The 19,838-nt window shown below is 39.3% G+C and overlaps 1 protein-coding gene across 1 annotated transcript in view; it reads left to right on the forward strand.

Annotated features, from left to right (window-relative positions):
• Positions 1–5,695: 5,695 nt before the first annotated feature.
• The window catches only part of pdzd8 (PDZ domain containing 8), a 57,710-nt gene continuing 43,567 nt past the window's right edge, over positions 5,696–19,838 (forward strand). The window contains exons 1-2 of the mRNA XM_078272773.1: positions 5,696–6,729; positions 18,116–18,241. Of these exons, the coding sequence (XP_078128899.1) occupies positions 5,843–6,729; positions 18,116–18,241 (1,013 nt within the window). The 5' untranslated portion in view covers positions 5,696–5,842. The remainder of the gene's footprint in view (positions 6,730–18,115; positions 18,242–19,838) is intronic.

Below are 19,838 nucleotides of genomic sequence, written 5' to 3' on the forward strand. Positions count from 1 at the left end.
GCTGATGAAAAGGTACCAAGAGCCGTGCTGCCTTCATAGTCCCCTCGGAATTTCAACATCTCCATTTAGGATGTCCTTAATAAAGGCGATGTAGACCTATTGTGCATTATATATTGTGTAAAATCATCATACTATCAAATATTGAATGTAAAAATGAATTTTTTAATTTCGAACATGAGAATTTGAACACTGAATTAATTGTCAACTTATTGGTTTTATCTGGCCAATTTTATTTAAATAAATGCAAAACAACAAATGTTACCCCCAATTGTACTGCTTTTTAAATCTAAATTCAAGGAATATAGTAAGTCTTTCAAACGTATAGACCCCAAAAAACTGTCATATTGTATGATGAACAGGAAGAATAATGTAGGCTATATTAATTTTGTCTCATTGTAATTTGATATTGTTTAATTATCCCCCTCTACATTTTTTTGGAGCATTATTTTCAGTACGTTTCTGAAATGTTCAATAAAGCTGTAGACCTACCTGCGGCTTTAAACCATTCAGCGGATAGCAGGAACTCTCCCAACATGCATATGTTTCAGCCATGTTTCAACCATGTTTCAACCATGTTTCAGCCATGTTTCAGCCATGTTTCAACCATGTTTCAGCCATGTTTCAGCCATGTTTCAACCATGTTTCAACCATGGTTCAGCCATGTTTCACCCATGTTTCCCATGTTTCAGCCATGTTTCACCCATGTTTCACCCATGTTTCAACCATGGTTCAGCCATGTTTCAACCATGTTTCAACCATGTTTCAACCATGTTTCAACCATGTTTCAGCCATGTTTCAGCCATGTTTCAGCCATGGTTCAGACACGGTTCAGCCATGGTTCAGCCAAGCCACGGTGATTCAGAGTGTAAAGTACTGTCCACATACTTCAGGCCGTATGATGTATCTCCACATACTGGATGGATGCCATGACGTGGACATTCGTGGTCATTCCTAGACTTTTATCCAGCGCCACCAGCAGGCCAGTTCATGCCATCACACCGTTTTTGTAACGTAAAGTTCCATGTCATAATAGAAGATGCAAAAATAGACATTCCACAACATTCACATTTATCTAAAAGGTTTCTTATTTTCTTTGAAACAGAGTCATCGACAGAAGAGAATTAGGGCCACACAAAAAATATTTGAGTTCTGAGTTTAAAGTCAGAATTCTGAGAAAAAGTATAGTTTAAAGTTAGGATTTTGACTTTATTCTCAGAACTCAAATACATTTTTCACATGTGGTTGTAATACTCTTTCGTAGTCACCAATGTTGTACCAGTACCTGTAAATATAAACTGTAGACTTTTGAACAATCTGGTCCCCCTTTCATCAAATCTAACTGACTCTGTCTCCCTAAATGACTCAATCATTGGTGGATTTGATGCTTTTAGTCAGCACTAATGATAGGCAATATCAACTTACAATAACACAATCCTTCATTACTGAGCTCATTCTTAAAACAACACTAGAGAACTTTTCCCGCTTCGGTCCCCCTACAGGTTGTCTCATTGGAACTACAGCTCGCGGTACCCAATCTCAAGTACATCTCGCTGCAGCACGCGGGAAAGTGGGACTGGAAGCGGGAAGTCAGCCATTTTCTTTTTGCCTACGTCACTCCCCATACGCTTGAATGGACCAAGACAGCCTGGTAGCATTTTTTACTATGAAGGAAATGATTGGGATAAATGCCATGTTTTCATTTTGAATCTTTTAATTTTATTTGGAACATTTTACATCCATAAATGTAAATGGTCTGAAAGAAAACCGAATATTCACCAATTTAAAAATGACATGAAATTATATTTTGAAACTTTAAAAGGACTGACAAATAAGAAAGCCATCCGGACTCTGAACATTTACAATGCCTTACAACCTCTTTAATGTAAATTTCATGCGCCCCTTTTTCGTGCATGTTTGTATGCATTTAATATTTTCAATGTGTTTATGTATCTGTACTTGAATAAAAAAAAAAAAAAAAAGACGGTCTGGTAGCGAAGCTGATATAGCCTCTTGTTTCACATTAGATGATAGAAACTGATGTAGGCTAAACAAACATTTCATGCAGCAACAGTGAAGTTTTCATGTAGTTACTGTAATTGGGCCGGTGTACTTTTTCGTTCATTTGATTTACGATTTTGAAACAATAAAAAATGAGTAATTTTAAAGCTTGTTAATATTGATGACAATGTGTTCAAGGGTGATTCTTTAACTATGGTACTTTTCTTGTCCCTGGATGAAATAATAAAAACTAAAAAACATTTCTTCTTTTTTGTTTTTGTCACACTTACTAAGGGGAACCTATAAAAAATTTATCATTGCGCAATCATTCTTTTTATTATATAATATGAAGCCTTTTATGCATAGTTTTTACTGTTTTCCCTCTTTCCCTAAGCCAGACTTTGCATCTTCAACCTTGCTTAATTCTAAATGATTTAAATAATGTAGATTTCAAGTACACGATACAATAATTTCAATTATACATATGATTTACTGCGATATTTATTCACATTTTCCTATATTTTTCATAAGTAGAACCCTTGTCCCTTGGGCTGACAAATTTGACATGAAGGGAAATGTCATTTCCACCACGGTGTTGATTGTGGTGGTAAGGACAGGTTGGAAATGGACATTGTTCGTGCTAAACAGCAAATTATTTGGGCTATAATACTAAAACATTAATGTAATAAAACATTTAAATTCAAAAACAGTTAAATAAAACATAACTGAACCTCTGGCCCTTATGCAAGTTTGACAGATACAGTATTTAGCAAATACAATGTCTATTTAGTCAGAATCAACTTGTTATTCCACATGATTACGTTTGACAGTACATGGATTTACGACATAACACACATGACAGTAACGGTTAAGTACCAGAGAGTGTTTGCTTTGGTTCAGCATAGGCATATAGCATATAAGTTTTCAATTTCAAAATATATTGCCTATTTTATCTGTTATCCAACATTATATTCAACTGGTTATATTAAGGTTATATCAAGGTAATGATGAATAGGGTTTGCTCTAGTTTGTACTAGTTTGCTCTAGTTCAGCATGTAGAAAACAGTGAAGAAATAATTTGCTGATTTTTAACACAAATTCATGTTTTGGATTGTTTTTAATTTAAAAATATTGGTGATATGTTTTTGTTTACTAATTCTGTTGCTTATTGATTTGCTCTAGTTCACCACATAGAGCAGTAGAAAAATAATTTTTAATTGGAAGTTGCCTATGTCATTTCCGCCACACACTGTCTCTTCCGCCACACCATGTTATTTCCACCACAACACATATTTTAAAGTAAAACATAAAAAAACATACAATCAAAACAACTATATTCAGTGGTGTTGATAATTGTGCAGTTAGGGGTAAGATATGTGTATACGCTTTGAGAAATACATGATTTTGAGCTATGATAAGTAAATGAAACGTTCCAGTGACCTAGTTTTAGATGTTTTTTTAAGTGTAAACATTGTAAAATCTTTAAAGTTACATTTCTGAAAAATAAATAAATTACAAATTTGAACAGAGATGTGTGTGCTATTTAATCAAATATATTTATAACAGAAGATATTTAATTATTTTCTCTTAAAAACACATGTTTTGTTATGTGATGGAAATGACCGTTTTCTTGGACTGCCAGATAAAAATGGCAAAAAATATATATTATTCAATACAAATCATCACAGCCAACTTCAGGGAAGGTTTCTAGACAGATTGAGAAACCAACTGAGACTAAAAAACAGTTTGTAGAAATGTTTTTATGTTCTGAAACTGTCTAGCTCAAAGAGTACCATAGTTGAAGAATTACCCTCAAAACGGAAAACGAGCCATATTTCATTTAATTTAGCCCTCAACAGTAGAATGGTGTGTTGTTTCGTTATCATGGACTTTCACATTAACAGCAAGAATTCAGTCTCCGTTACAACCAAATGTACAAAGGGGCGATTCAGTAGAACTCACAATCATACGAGATGCTCCTCAGATATTCGCCGTCACTCAATGACCTGCGCAGTAACACACCTAATATATAATCTAAATATTTCAAAAGGTGGAACACACATACAGATGTCTAGACAGTAAAATCGCTACGTGATTACCGTTATATCCGAGGGTTGACGTTGCATTTTAACGAGGCAGTGCAGGTTACTGCTGTGGTTTAGCTGAAGCTAACGCCATTTCAGCTTTCACGTTACAATATAAAAGGTGTTGACCGTTGACTTAGCTAGCACGCAAACAGTTAATTTACATGTCTACGAGCATGTTAGCAAACTACACCAAGAGACAAATACCGAGGAATATTGATAGAAAGCAGGGGAACTAGTACTTTCATACTTTTTAGCATTGGCTAATTAGCAACCTGACTGCCATTAGATGAGATCAAGGCGGCCGCAGGTTTGAGAGCAGGCAGCGAGGTTGCTTTTCACCAAGGGGGTAAGCTAGCATCCGGAAAGCGTACCTCCTATGGGGAGGTTCATAGGCTAACAAGCCATCACCCCCCGTTAGCATCCCATTGACTGCCATTCATTCTGACGTCACTTTGACAGAGAATACCTTTACATCTGAAGCGTTTAAAGACTCTATTTGTCCGTTGTTTATTTCTAAAGAAACACGACAACGTATAAAAGGCTCCATTACCTTGTAGCTCACGTTATGGCTCCGTAGCAGACGTTTTTATAACAATAGGCTAACGATTGGGTCATAACCACGAGACTTACTGTCTTATAGTAGAGGAGTTACCGTATAGTACAGGAGAAGCTTGCAGGCAATCGGGGGGTAAGACTGTTTTTAGTGGCAGGCTAGCAGATACTGTTGACTTGCGTTAGCCTAGCACCAGCGAACTCTGCAACTGGAAGGACTGGATGAAAAGTGTTGAAAACGGTCTCCACTGATAAATAACACACTGGCTAACCTGGAAATGAGCTCCTATGTCCAAAATTCTGAACCACCCCTGAAAACGGTTTTGTGTGGCAGGTCACCTTTAATGTGTAATGTGTATGTGTGTATTGTTTTAAGGGGATAAAGATATTTTTACACTGTCCAAAGCTAATGTAGGCTACAATGTCTCCTGTTTAAGCATTGACTTCTTACTTGACTGTTCTTTTTTCCAATATAAACATGTTTCTTGTTATAACAATATGCCAACTTATGTTTGTTGTTTCAATAAGTTTGTATGTTGTTATAATAACATTCTTGTCATAGGCTAGATTGGTATTGCACAATAAAGAGGATGTTTCCTGACGTAACAATGGTATGTGTTTAGATAGGGAGAAAACATTTCTTTTTAAAATGAAATAACTTCATATGTAATATTAACGAGAGAAATGTCATTAAAACATGAACATAACTTGTTAAAACAAGAAAACATTTGACAGCAATATGCTGCCATACATATGTCTGCTTAGTTGTCTTTATCATCAAAGAAAAACTAAAGGGCTGACAAAAATGTCTTTGAACCAAGATTAATTACATTTTTTGTTATTATCTTAAACAAAGTAGGACCGAGTTTGCTGCTGTATCATCGCTTGTGTTCACACACTTTTAGACACGACAAGTTGGAGAAATAACGAAGGACATATCCTGCTGGATATGTCAACTCAAACAGGTTTTCCTAGTCGACTGATGGTGAGTCCGACATACCATGAATGCATCATAAGAAACACATTCTTCCTCCGTCATTACGCACAGCGTAATCCGTTCGTCCAATCAGGTGAAGAGCCTGAAGCTCAGGAAAGAAGCAGATGATATGGCAGCTTTGAGAGCGACCAGGTGGAACTTGCTTTGTTAACACGGCTAAACCTTTGATTATGAAGACACTTTGTCGTAAAGACGACAGCTGCTCGAAATGATTTACTTAATATTGATTTCCGCGTTCTCCGGAGCAGTCGTTACGCTGATATTACAGTTTTTGCTGATATACCGGAGAAGCCCCGAGCCCATAGGCAGGACAGTGCAGTATGTCAAAGTAGTGCCTGATAACGCATTGAAGGATTACTTTAATACCCAACATGCCGAGCCAGGCCAGCAGCAGCTGGACAGCACAGCGTCTACGGCATCTAAAACGCAAGAGGCCGTCTCAACGCGGCAGCAGGAAGCGGCTGTCCCCGGCGGCAGTCCCAAACAACAACAGCCGCCGCCGCCTTCCCAAAACGAGCCCGTTGATGCGGCCAAACCTGAAACGTGCAATTTCCTAAATGCTATATTTTTGTTTCTGTTCAGAGAGCTCAGAGACACCCCTGTCGTGAGACATTGGCTCACCAAAAAGATCAAGGTGGAGTTTGAGGAGCTGCTGCAGACCAAGACGGCAGGTCGGCTCCTGGAGGGGCTCAGTCTCAGGGATATCTCCCTGGGCAATTCTCTGCCCGTCTTTAAAACGGCCAAACTTATGAAGCCGGTGCATCTGAACGACGACGGCATGCCCGAGGAACTCAACTTCGAGGTGGACATTGAGTACAATGGCGGCTTCCACCTGGCCATCGACGTCGAGCTGGTGTTCGGGAAGTCTGCCTACCTGTTCGTTAAGATGAAGCGCGTGGTGGGCAGGCTGAGGCTGCAGTTCACGCGCATGCCCTTCTCCCATTGGTCCTTCTCCTTCCTCGAGGACCCGCTGGTGGATTTTGAGGTGAAGTCCCAGTTTGAAGGAAGGCCGCTGCCTCAGCTCACCTCCATCATAGTCAACCAGCTGAAACGGGTCATCAAGAAGAAACACACCTTACCCAACTACAAAATCAGGTAGGCTCAAGAAAACCCCCTGTTTACAGTAATCAACAACAAACGCCTCCCCAAACTATAAAACTGTCGAGGCCTACAAAAGCTGTAGCTAGTTCTTATGTTAAAACAGACTGTTACATATTTGAAAGAAAGAAACAAAGAGTGAGCAAAAGCAATCGATGAAGTGTTTCTTGGAGAGAAAATGCCAGGTGTCAAATGGAACCAAATGTTTCTAGATGTGAACCATCTAGTCATTTCATGTGGGTTAAAGGCTATCAAAATGGACTACCTGAACTTAAGAGCTGTAACAATTCCACATTTTGCGGGACAATTAAAATATATATTTATCCCTTTCAGTCAAATATAAAAATATGTATTTATTTACTAATTTTTAAAACAAATTAAAGTTTTGATTGCATTCCAGGATACATCTTTTGGTTATATCTGTGTTATATGTGACCCAGATATTTTAATAACACAGGTACACAGCCTATGAAGTAAACGCCTCTTTATTATCATAAAACATATTTTCTAACTCTATCCCCCCCTTGTTATTTTTGTTGCTATGAGCATGTATAGGGTCAAGTGCCAACAACTAACAATTGAAATAATAATACAATGATATAGTCCGCCCAATAATCACTTATATAATTACAATTTGGCATTACCAGTCATATGCCTTAGCACCTTAGCTACTGTTAGCAATTAATTGCAAAGCATGTTGATCTTGCTTTGTAGTACAGGCCTCTGGAGCTTTCAACTGTATTATAATGATCTTCCTTAGCTCATGGGTTTGCCCAGTCGTCATGGAAATTGAAGATCAAATTTCCATTTTTCCTCATTTTAAGGACTTTGTGTCCATGTTGGCTTAAACGTTAAGATTGAAGTAGTTTGACCAAAAAAAAAAAAAAATCTTAATTCAATGTCCATTTAGTCCATGTATTATATCTCCCAGTCTTCATCAATGTAAGTAGATCCTGAAGACTGTGAGATGGAGTTGAATGCTCTGGAAAGAAGCTACTAAACAGACCTTGAGTTTAGATTTATTTATATACATATGTAGTATATACCAGGGGTCTTCAACGTTTTTAAAGCCAAGGACCCCTTAACTGAAAGAGAGACGGAGCAGGGACCCCCTACCACATATGTATTAAATGAAGTTGAATATTTAACTGGGCCTACAATAACGTGTAAGGCAGCCTAAAGCCTTTGTACATACCTTTTTAGTGCATAGAATACTAGGCTATTAAATTAATAATTGTTAGCATGATTTTATTAATCATCTTTTAATGTTAAACATACACGTGGTACAGTGAATCCTTAGGATGAACTGGATCTGTGGAGGGTTACCTTAGTGATTACCTTACGCCAGTAAGCCTAACATCAACATTTAGTTTTTCTTCTCACAAATAGGCTGATTTATATTTGCCAATGATATTTTGGATTCATGATAAGACATTTTTGTTTTTGAAAAAAATAAACAATAATTTTGTGGCCCCCCTACAGTAACTCTGAGGACCCCCTAGGGGTCCCGGGCCCCCTGTTGAAGATCTCTGGTCTATACTGTTTGTTTTTAAGAAAATAAACTCCACAGACTGGTTTTAAGTTCCTTTAAAACACTGTCAGATTGTGATGTTGCCATCTTTTTTACTTCACTTCCTACACTCAACAACGCTGTTCAAACAGGGACTTGTTTTTACACTCACATTTTAACAGATAATAGAAAAAATATCAGGGCACATTTTGGTAGTTTATAAAATAACTATGTCATAGAACCTAGTAGATTATGTTTTATAAGGTAGTTTGTAGGGATGAGTGTTTAGTTTAAAGAAGTGAAAGAAACGGAAGGATAAAGAAAAAGGGAAGTAGAAAGTGTATAAGAGAGTGAACTAAAGGAAACTTGTGTCATTAGGTCCTTATTTCAGTGAGGTTACTTACTAAATAAAAAAGTAGCAACAGATGAAACTCAGGTAGTGGACATGCACATACTGACGACAGACACTCGCAGTTTGGCTAGAGTGACACAAACGGGAGGCATCTTGTATTCAAGCATGTCTAATAGGGACAGGACTTGCTGTAAAAACTCCCTAGTTTTTTCTTTTTCATGACATTATGATTTGCTTACATTAGATTGGTCAATTAAGTGATTAATCAACTAACAGAAAATGAAGCGGCAACAATTTTGATAGCTGATTAATCCTATAGCCAAAGTCATTTTTTGGTTCCAGCTTCTCAGTTGTGATGATTTTCTGCCTTTCTTTCTTATGTGATTGTTAGGGGTGTCATGATTCGATTACATTTTCAATTCTAAGGTCACGATTCGATTCAATTCTTGATTTTTACATTATTTATTTTTAGACTAGACTGTTATGCAATATGATATCTGACCTTTGTTCACAATGTACCACACTACATTGTCAAATTGAAAACATTTATTAACAACATAATGTAACAGTAACATATCTTCAGTCAATTGGGAACTTAACAATTTATCAATAAAGTAAAAAAAATAAAAATAATAATAAACAATGGCAGGGCAGACGCTCGCAGACGCTTCGTAGCACACAGCGGCCGAGCAAGAGAGCAGAGAGGAAGACTCAGCAGTCTGCTAACGTGTTGCTCTCTCTAACATAACCAATAGAAGGTGCTCTGTTTAGGCTACAAAACGTGCATGCAGGCTGAAATTGAACTGTGTGCTTTTGTTGGGATAATGCTATAAGAAGAAGGAATATCTGCTAGCTGCTAGGCTAACGTGCGATGGTAAACACACAGAGTATGGTACACACACGTAGTTGTCAACATAACTCTCTGGAAATCCAAAATACTTCCACACTTTCACACACTTCAGTGAAAGAGGAGGGGGCTCAAGTTCTGTCGATAGGTCTGCTACATCTGCCGTTGCCATGGTAACTTCTGACTGGCTGTAGCTAGGTTACAGGAGGTTGACTGACTCGCACCACTTCAACACGTGTGTGTGTTTTTTTTCCGCTTGACAAGCCGACCAGACGTGACATGGGGGCGTGGCAGCATCTACGATTTCATTTTTCAATTCCATATTCAAGATTGTGGCTTAATTTAAAATCGAAATCGTGACACCCTTAGTGATTGTTAACTGAATTAAAGTCTCGCATATCCAGCTCTATCTCCACAGCGCTGTGGAGTAACGTCTGGCTACACCACAGATGCATTCTGGGTAGGGATGTAACGGTATGAAAATGTAACCTCACGGTTATAGTGACCAAAATGATCACGGTTTTCGGTATTATCGCGGTATTTTTAAAAGTGTGTTCAATATGTTCAGAAAGCACTGATAGGCCTACACAGGCTGAAATAGTTTCAAAAAGTGTAACAATGTTTATAATATTATAAAAATATAGGCAGTAGGCTTATATATAGTAATAGTAAAAACTATTAAACTGGCTACTGAAACACCGGCCCGCTGTAGGGGGTCCAGTAAGAACTGGAACCAGAGATGTCTGACTTTGAGATCCAGGAAGATTTATTTACAACTCCAACATGAAGTTAACTATGACGTTGTATTTGACGTTACATGTGAAGTTGGACGTGGTTCTGAAATATAAGCAAATAATAATGCACATTAATTGACTTACTATAAACATTATTTACCAAAACTAAATGTTATAGCCACCAGCATATAACAAGAAACACTACTAAGAATTACATTCATTTCTCTGTAATACGGTAATTAACATAAATGTAACATAATGCTCACTAACACAGACTGAGAATAAGCCACATCTATTACAAAACACATATCATAACATAGCAAACGGTGTAATACACCTTTAATAGCTAAGCATGTGGCTCCACAGCGCTAGTCTGTTTACTGGAGATTGCACCTTGCTAGCAAACACAACCTGAATATTAACACGTGGCTGCACAAGTAATATTAAACAATCTATCTATCAGCTATGCAATAAGAAACACAGCAACAGCAATATTATCAAGGCGATAATATCTCTCTCTCTCTCACTCCAAATAAATGTCACGTCGTAACACGGGCTAAACTTATCCACATCGTAGCAGAACGCTTATTGAAGTATGAATAAACGTAGCTTTAATGTTTACAGATAACGAGGCAGTAAAACCCATGACAGTTTAGCAAGCTACAGAATAGTTTTAACTTATGTTCTGGGCTACTCACTTGACTTCAACAAGTCTGAAAATGGAAAAGGAATGATAAAGAAAAAAAGTCTGTTTACACCTGCTGTTCTGTCCCCTTCTCCTGTCTGAGATCAAAGCGATGACTCTCATCACTGATTGGTCAGTCATCTCAGGAGAGAGAGCAAGTGTTACTATGGCCTTTTTTACAAGGCTGATGAATGACCTGAGCGCTGTCATCTCCTCCTCACGCCATGATTCCAACTTCTAGAAACCCACTGTAGGCTACGCAGTGCGCCCGCGCGGCGACTTCAGGAGACTCGGATGAAGCTGGGAACACGCGGTTTCCACACCGTGGTAATCCACCGTGATAATGATGATATTTGAAAATGAAAACGGTAATTGTTATCAACATTTTTACAGTGGTTTACCGTTACAAGGGTAATCGTTACATCCCTAATTCTGGGATAGCAGAAAAAAACCCTCTGGGTTGTTTGCATTTCTTTAAACCAATCCCAATGGTCTTGGGCGATGCTAAGCTCCAGACGCAGTGACGGTGGCTCTGCTAAATAGTCTCAGGAAGGAACTGGTTCTGGTGGAACATTTGCTCCCCGCTAAAGAAAACTCCTCATACAATATTAAATCAAGTTAACTGTTGACACAATCCAGTAACGTGAGCTAATTAAATGAGCTGATACATGGTTACACCTCATCTCTCTCTCTCTCTCTCTCTCTCTCTCTCTCTCTATCTATCTCTCTATGTGTGTGTGTATATATATATATATATATATATATATATATATATATATATATATATATCTCTCTCTCTCTCTCTCTCTCTCTCTCTCTCTCTCTCTCACCAGTGTATCTCTGTGTGTACTTCATCCCAAAACCTCCCAGTTAGAGAGGAAATGACCTAAATATATTCATCATTCCCTGAAAGAACCAAGCAGACCTGACTTGTTGCACCGTCCAAATGTTCTTCAAAACTTGCCATTTTCAGCATGTAGCTCGCTAGCTCGAAGTTTGTTGTTGTTTACCGTAGCATGGGATTTAGAGAACGGCAACAATTTCCGGTTGTTCCGGTGTATGAGGCTAAACTAGTTTGGTTTTATGCTAACCTTTTGAAACGCATTTGTCATTATGTCACCTTCTGGCAAATTAAAAAGTAGCTGACATTAGCAACCTGTGCCGACGTGTCACAGGACTTAATCCAACTTGTATCGCATCAGTGTTGGGCAGTAGCGTTACTAGTTTAGCTACTTCTCAATAGCATTGCTGTTTTCTGAGTCAAATAGCGTTTCAGTAGCTTAAGTTAGCTTTTTCATTAATCAAGTACTGTAGGGAAAAAGCCATGGCTTAGAGGTGCATTACTGCCACCATATGGTCCGGAGTGGCTACACTTTCATTATGGGATCTCTCATCTGTCTCACTCGGGAGCGGCTGAGACAAGTGTGTCACCTAGTAGTCAAATTTGCTATTCCGGTTCAGTGTTTAGCTTGATATCAAACTGGTTTAAAATGTGAAATGAACTTTTTCATCCACCAGCCAAATGGCTTGTGAATGTTCAAATATTACCAGCCACTCAATGGAATACATAGTTTTTTGGCTGGTGAGTGAAGCAAAGCTACCAGCCACTTGCATATTCTACCAGCATTTGGTTGGTAAATGGTGCTAATTTTGTACCCTGCCTGTAACTAGCTTTTTTTGTGTCTGTTGCCATTATGTTGGTTATTTTATCAGTTAATTGATGACTCTTTTGGATCCATAAAACTCCAGAACAGTCAAAAGTGCCCAGTTTCCCAGTGCCCAATCTACCGAAATACACACATGCACACACAGGACCTGCAGACATACATGATTGTTGTGGAGAAATAATCAGCATATTAATTGATAATGAAAATAATAGTTTTTCCTGCATGGAGGAATGTTTGGTGCCCCCCAAAGAGGTTTTAGCCAGCTCCAAAGGAATATCACCAGCGCCAAAACAATGAGAATTGAGAGAACAAATAGCAATTCAAATCCTCTCTGAATGTGTTTAATAGCAAGTTACCAAACAACTGTTGAACAAGCAGAACATAAACTTAACTAGGAGCGCTGAGCTCAGTTTTACCGTCCACCGCTGATTTCAACCGTGGTATTTTAATATTCATATCATTTTTTAAGCGGTTTTTTTAATTGGGGTTTCATTTACTCAAGCATAATAGAATTTTTTGTTTATCAAATTGTCAGAAATAAAAGGAAAATGCATAGATTCTGTCAAATAAGGTAACTCATTGCCTTGACTGTACGCGAACCAATCATGCTTCCTGCTGTGTAGGCCTAGGTGTGGCGCTGTCCCGAGTGCTGAAATTGATAGACAGGTCGACGGAAAAAGATCCCAGCGTGTCTCACTTGATCCTGCTGCCTGGCCTGAGCTGTTCTCTAACATTACTAGCACCAAAACTGAAAGTTTGACCACGTGAGGACTAGCAACTGGGCTGCAACTATCGGATGTTGGAAAAATCGAGTTTCTGGAATAATTAAAAAATTTGGGAAGATGACCCCCTAAAAGTCAAGTGGCAGATATTCCAAAGGAAACTGGTATCTCAAAATATCTACAACAAGACCTTTTACATTATTTATATGTATATTTATTTGATGTGATTATCCAATCCATACTGACTCTGTTTCTGTAAAGGACTCAGCCGTCTGTCAGCAGCAGCAGAGTGGACAGCGGCTGGCTTACTGCCTGACAGACAGCACAAGTTAACTAAAGTGAAATAGTTTTCATGTTGGCTCCATGGGAAGTCTGTAAACTGATTGACGCGACCGCGCCCATCTCCCGTCAAAGCTTTGAATGTATTCAAATACATATCATTTTAATTTTTTATTATTTATTTATTTATGGGGTGTTCAAGTTTACAGTGTTAAAATGTATGTGATATATTTTTATATACCTCATCTAATGAGCTATGTTGCCTGTCCAACTGTTACATGCATGTGTTAAACAATTATTTATTTCCTTTGAGTTGTCTGGGGAGTACTGCTGCAATCAGAAGAACTGCAAACGTGCGTGAGTGTGCATCACCCACGATCGTGCTGAGTGACTGAGTGCGTGCGTGCAGGAGTGTGGTGAGGTGATGTAATGAGTGAGTACTGGACCTTGGGATTTACTAAGTGGCACAGATGGTAGTTGTGTGGAGGGGAGGGCTGGGAGCGCGGCCCACTGGAGCTAATCCAGGCATTACAGCACAGCACCCACGTAGAGTCCCCGCTCCAGCTATGGGGGAATACTAAGCATCACTTAATGGCTGATTAGAGCAAAGGAATAAACAATGAAATGCATAGCTGTTCATAGCTTTCATTGGTCATTAGTTTGGATCATGGTGGAGGCCATTTTGGGAATAATTTAATTTGACGAAACCCCCCCCCCCCGATTTACAAGCTTTTTCTGGAGCTTTCTACCATATCACAGCTTCTTCATTAGTGGATGGATCTGTTGACATTCAAGCTTAATAACTGTTACCATTTCATCCAAATTCTCTCCCTTGGGAATAGTAGTTAGGCAAAATAGTCCCAACTCCAGGTCCACTTACACACTTCTTTCTCAGCTTTCAACCACATCAGCTGATGGAATTGGCTCAGTTGTCATGGAGATGGATCTGTTGATTTGTCAGCTCGGTAGTAGGGCTGCAGCTGTTGATTATTTTAGTAATCGAGTATTCTATCGATTATTTAATCGGATAAGAAATACTTTTACTTTATAGTAAACAGCAATAGTAAATATACAAAAGAGAGGTTTCCTTTTTTCAAAAAAAAGCAAAATATGTATTGCCTAAATTGCACACAATACTAGGGATAGATGCTAATATTTTTAAGCACAGGCCGCATGGGCCACCAAGCCCCTTATTCTGTTGGCAAAAGTACATTTTTGGTGGCCCAAATGTAAATCTTTTTCGCCCCCTTCCCCTTCTTGCCTCTGGCTCTTTGAACTGGATATGTAAAGAGCTGTTCACTAAGCCCAGGTAAATGTGACTGTTCAAAGCTTATCAGGGCTATTCAACTACACTGTTCTGGGGGACACATTTTAAGAAGGCTAATACTGAGTTAGGAGAACGAATAGGGGCAAGGTTGCGTGACTTTGGCTACATTGAATGCGTAACGTATGCAGGCTTTTAGCGGAGCCTATGTATGTTTTAACATGCGCACACACGGTGTAGTATTGTGTGAGTCACAGGCGAGACGGAGAGCTTATGCTGTGGGATTGTTGTTGTTCCTTCAGTTTTTTGGAGCCGGAACAGCGCTGTGAAAATCAATCTACTGTCAGCTGTTATCAGAGGACCCAGGTGAGGGAAGCAAGAAATAAAAAACAGAAACTGCCAATACGCTTGTTCACAGTCATTAAGTCGTTTCCTGTATATCAGTAGTTTAATTTAAAAGGAATAATGACTTTATGATCCATTTCTGTGTAAAAGGGCCGCACACACTTCGCGTAAAATATATGAATAGAAGACTGTCGTGTTTTTACGCTTGTAGAGCTGCCCGGTGTCGCCAGTTTTATTGATTATAGTGGACACACACACACATACATATATACACACACACACCGCCCCCCCAAAAAACAATGGTAGGGGAAACACTGTACAGGAAGATTGACAGCTTTACTGTGGAAATGCTCAAAGTTTGTCTCTCTCTGAGAACTTTCCCTCCATTTGTGGAACAATTGACTGTTTACAGAAGCCTGACTGTGTATATGTGTATGGACCAACCGTTCCATCAGTGTTATCAGTAATGTAGATGATTTGCCTGAACAAAGTCTACTATTTAGAACAGCAGGAGCCTCTGGCTAACAACAGAAGCAACAAGAGACCAAAATAGCAAAGGACGGGTGTGTGCTCAGACATCATGTTTTTACATTACAATGAGTGTTTTATTAAAGCGCAGCCCTGCTGCCCTTAGGGAGCCAGTTCTCCACCAAGCATGACACCCAACAAGTGTGGTTATGTTATCTACAAATAATGCAAACCAGTGCTGAAGCACTATGTGTCAGTTCAGACCTATTGAAGCTGGTGGACAGGTTTAAAAAAAAAAACAACTCTTAATTTGCTCAGTGAAAGCCAACATTTGACTACTAAGGTAATATCAAAGTGTGAATTTCCTTCAAAGGTCAAGAAGGGTTATAGCCTAGCGGCAGCAAATGTAATTTGTAAATGTGAATTTGTAAATGTGAATTCCCTGCTACTTGAAAACAAAGAAGATGGCTGCTGCTGCTGGTGAACAGCGGTCTTTGGAATCGGCTTTAGCCGCGACTCTGGAAGACTCGGAGTTAAGCACTGAAGTCATTCTTAAAAAAGGAAGATGTGTTCGCAGTTTTGCCGACCGGATACGTTTAATCTATCAACTAGCGTTGCTCTGGTTGGTTGGAGCTCTATCCTATTGTGTGCCGAAGGAATTTGAAAGACAACCGTTTATCCCGCCCCTCGGATTGAGCCCTGCCAATGGGGAGTTCCCAGACCCAACATCTGGATGTGGGTCTGGCTTGTCAGGCTAGGAAGGTTATGCTTTTTCTGGGAGATAAGAGGCACAATAGGGTTTCACCCTAGTTGTAAGGATCATCTGTGGGCACAGTTGCATTAGTTGGTTATCTTAAAAACAATCGGGTAGTAACTTTATTTCTTGGTGGTTATATATTCTAGTCTGTTGACTATGTGTTGTGGACGTCAGAGACATTGATAAAAAGTGGTTGGTGATGTAATGTGATGGCTGCACATGCCGTTGTTGATTATATTGTGTCAACTTTGTAAGGTTGATATGCACTTTCCCTACCCTGTGTAGGCTACTTTGACGCTGCTACCCATGCACCTTGTACTTGTATTTATTTGTTATACTGCTAGGGCTGGGCACTGAACGTTGATACTTTTATGGCACCGAAAGAAATACTCCGATCCTATGAGTATCGAAAAATAATTTATCTTTCGGTGCAAAATTTCAGTTCCAAAAGCGACTGAGAGCGTAATCGCAAGCTTATCTGTCCTCTCTGCATATTGACAAAGAGCGAAGCTCCCAACACACACACAAACACACACACACACACACACACACACACACACACACACACACACACTTCAAGATGGAGTATGAATATGGAGCGTCTACCCCAGTTCATGCAAATGTAAAATTTCAAGCCAATAGCAATACTTGGAATTGATGGTGGTGGTAAATATTCATGAAAAGGACAAGTTTGTGAACTGGCAACACACATTTTGAGAATGAACAACTAAACACGTTACACACTGGACCTTTAAAGTGCGCAGAGGTGCGGACGGAGTAAACTACGTCGGCGCTGCAGTTTTGTTGAAGTCACCGTGAGTCACGGCGATGCCGATAAAGTGGTTTCAAGTGTGGTTACAGTTTTTCAAATCTTCATGCAGACAGCGTTTGCTGTGATATGATATTAATGGTGAGCCGAAAGCGGTCGTGGTGCTGTTGCTTTACTCTTCCTCTGAGACAAGCAGGCACAACGGTGGTTTCTATGCCCTGTTGACTGACTGACAGGCTGAGGTTGTAAGGCAAGGCAACTTTATTTCTACAGCACCTTTCAGCAACAAGGCAATTCAGTTCCATTCCTTTACTCTTAAGTTAGTTCTCCATTAGTTCAATGTTGACAACAGGGCAGTCACCAGGTTTATTGTTAAAGGGTTGTGTCATTATGCAGTTTGCACTAAAAAGTCTTTGTTCTTTACATTCCTTTGCATTTTAGTTAGTTCAAAATTAGCCTTTACACAATGTCATTTGTTTATTTATAATATGTTCAAAAAGGTTTCTCTTTTTTTGTTAATTTTGAAAGTTGGGATTGATACCAATCCTAAGTATGTGACTGGTGCCCCCCTATCCAAAAGCACAACCGGTTTTATTAATGTTACTCTGAGTGAGCAGTGTTACCACTGTTTTGATTCACAATTAAGGTGGAAAATAAAAGTGTTGTGTTTAATGTATTTTTATTGATGTTGAAATGGATTTTAAAACACATGGTATCGAAAAAAGTATCGTTAACTGAAACTGAGGTATCGAAATTGGCACCGGATCGAAAGATTTTGAACGATGCCCAGCCCTACATGCTGCAACGGTTGTGTTCCAGTTTTTACTGTTGTTTAGGCTTCCTCTAGTCCCCCCCACACCAGCCCACTGCTGCACACCCAATCACCCTTTTGGGGACACAAATAAAGTTAAAGAAGTTTACATCAGTGTCATAGTGAAGATCCTGATTGAAATGGACTTTGGGTGTTTCCTGTGTCTCTCTCAGATACAAGCCCTTCTTCCCGTTCCAAGTGCAGCCTCTGCTGGCTCCGGCGTGTGATTTGGACCTGTCGATCCAGGACAACAGGCTGGTGGAGGGCCGACTCAAAGTCACCCTCACTGAATGTAGCAGGTGAGACTCTCTTTCTCTTTTTCCCACACAACCAATGTATCTGGGCACCCTTGTCCACAAATGTGTGTTTCTTGATTTGGGCCACTTCTTTTGTTCCATTTTGGGAAAATGTAATGCTACATCATACAATTATATTTTAGACCGTAGTGTCCTTCCAATTCTGTAGCAACAGTTTAGAGGAGGCCCTTAGTAAACTTAGAATTTTTTTTTTATTTTGAACGGCTACATGTAAACGGGAATATTAGTGGAATATTCACTTTCATTGCCATGGAAACAGCTTAGTCGGAATATTGTCTCTCGGATTAAGGGCAAAAACCGGAATAGTATGTGCATGTAAACGTAGTCATTGTGAACAACCTGGGCGGTAGGACCCTAGGAGCACTTACTTAATCCACTCTCTGCCAAGCAACTCTAGTTAATGTTTGTTTTCCAAAACAAGTTGGTTTTTCTGTCAAACTAAGAAAAAAAGACAAATTTAAAGGTTGTATATTTTACGCATTGGTTTTCACTACATATACTTCACTGCATTGTTAGCTAATGCAATTCATACATTGATTTCTCTGTTCCACTGAACCACCTGGCTGTCATTTTAAAGAACATATTGTGATAACTTGCTGGAAGCGGTGTTTCACACATGTTTACAATTTATTTATGGTCAGCTGCTAAACTGGATTACACTCAAAAACATCAGATTCAAAGTCAATTTGTCCAATTCTGCTGTTGTGGCAGACCTTTTTGACCAATCGGCATTTAAAAATCTGTTCCATGCTGACTTCAGTGAGAAAATTGCAAAATAAAAACTATCTAATTGAATCTGCCACCCATATGGATTCTACATAAGGGCAAACACTGATTAAAGAACCTAAAAGTAATCTGAATTTGAAATGTAACTGTTTCCTTATCATCTTTGGTCATTATATAGCATCTACAAAGCCCACACTCTTGTTCAGCAGGCTCTCCTTTCTGAGACAAAAACACCCCCTCTTTGTCCAAAGCTGGCATGTTTACATTTTAATTGGCCAAAGAGTCCCATCAATTAGCCCAGGCGCGCCCTGATAGAGAGGCCTATGCTTCGTTGCCTTGGAGGTGTGTGGGTGTGTGTGTGTGTCCACAAGATGATCTGATCAGGCTCATACATTAATAATTCATTTAATGGGCAATTCCCTCCCATTAGAATCATACAGAGACTCTTCTTCCCCTACCCTGTTACATTACCTTCTTCTATATCAGCAAGTTTGGGGACTGTTTTCTACCAGAGGCCTGTACTACGAAGCAAGATTTGGTGTTACTGAGATCAATACTCGATTGATAACGGCGTCACCGTGGGGGGGGGGAGGAGGGAGAGAGAGAGAGAGACAGGCATTTACAGTGTCGGCTATTTTTTTGCCAGCTTTCCTTCCTGTTTTAGGAAGCAGCGACTGTATTGCGTTTTGCCTGTAAAACCATGTCTGTGTTCTTCTTATGTTGTATGTATTATTCTTATTTATGTAGAATTATAGTTTGCTCTTCTTATGTAAAATATGCAGCTCTGGTAGATGTTTGTGATTGGTCATGCCTCTTTTGTGTGAACGCGTGCGTCTCTGGATTGGGAAACCCT

Source organism: Sander vitreus, chromosome 17 (assembly GCF_031162955.1).
Source record: "Sander vitreus isolate 19-12246 chromosome 17, sanVit1, whole genome shotgun sequence".
Classification (NCBI taxonomy): Eukaryota; Metazoa; Chordata; class Actinopteri; order Perciformes; family Percidae; genus Sander; species Sander vitreus.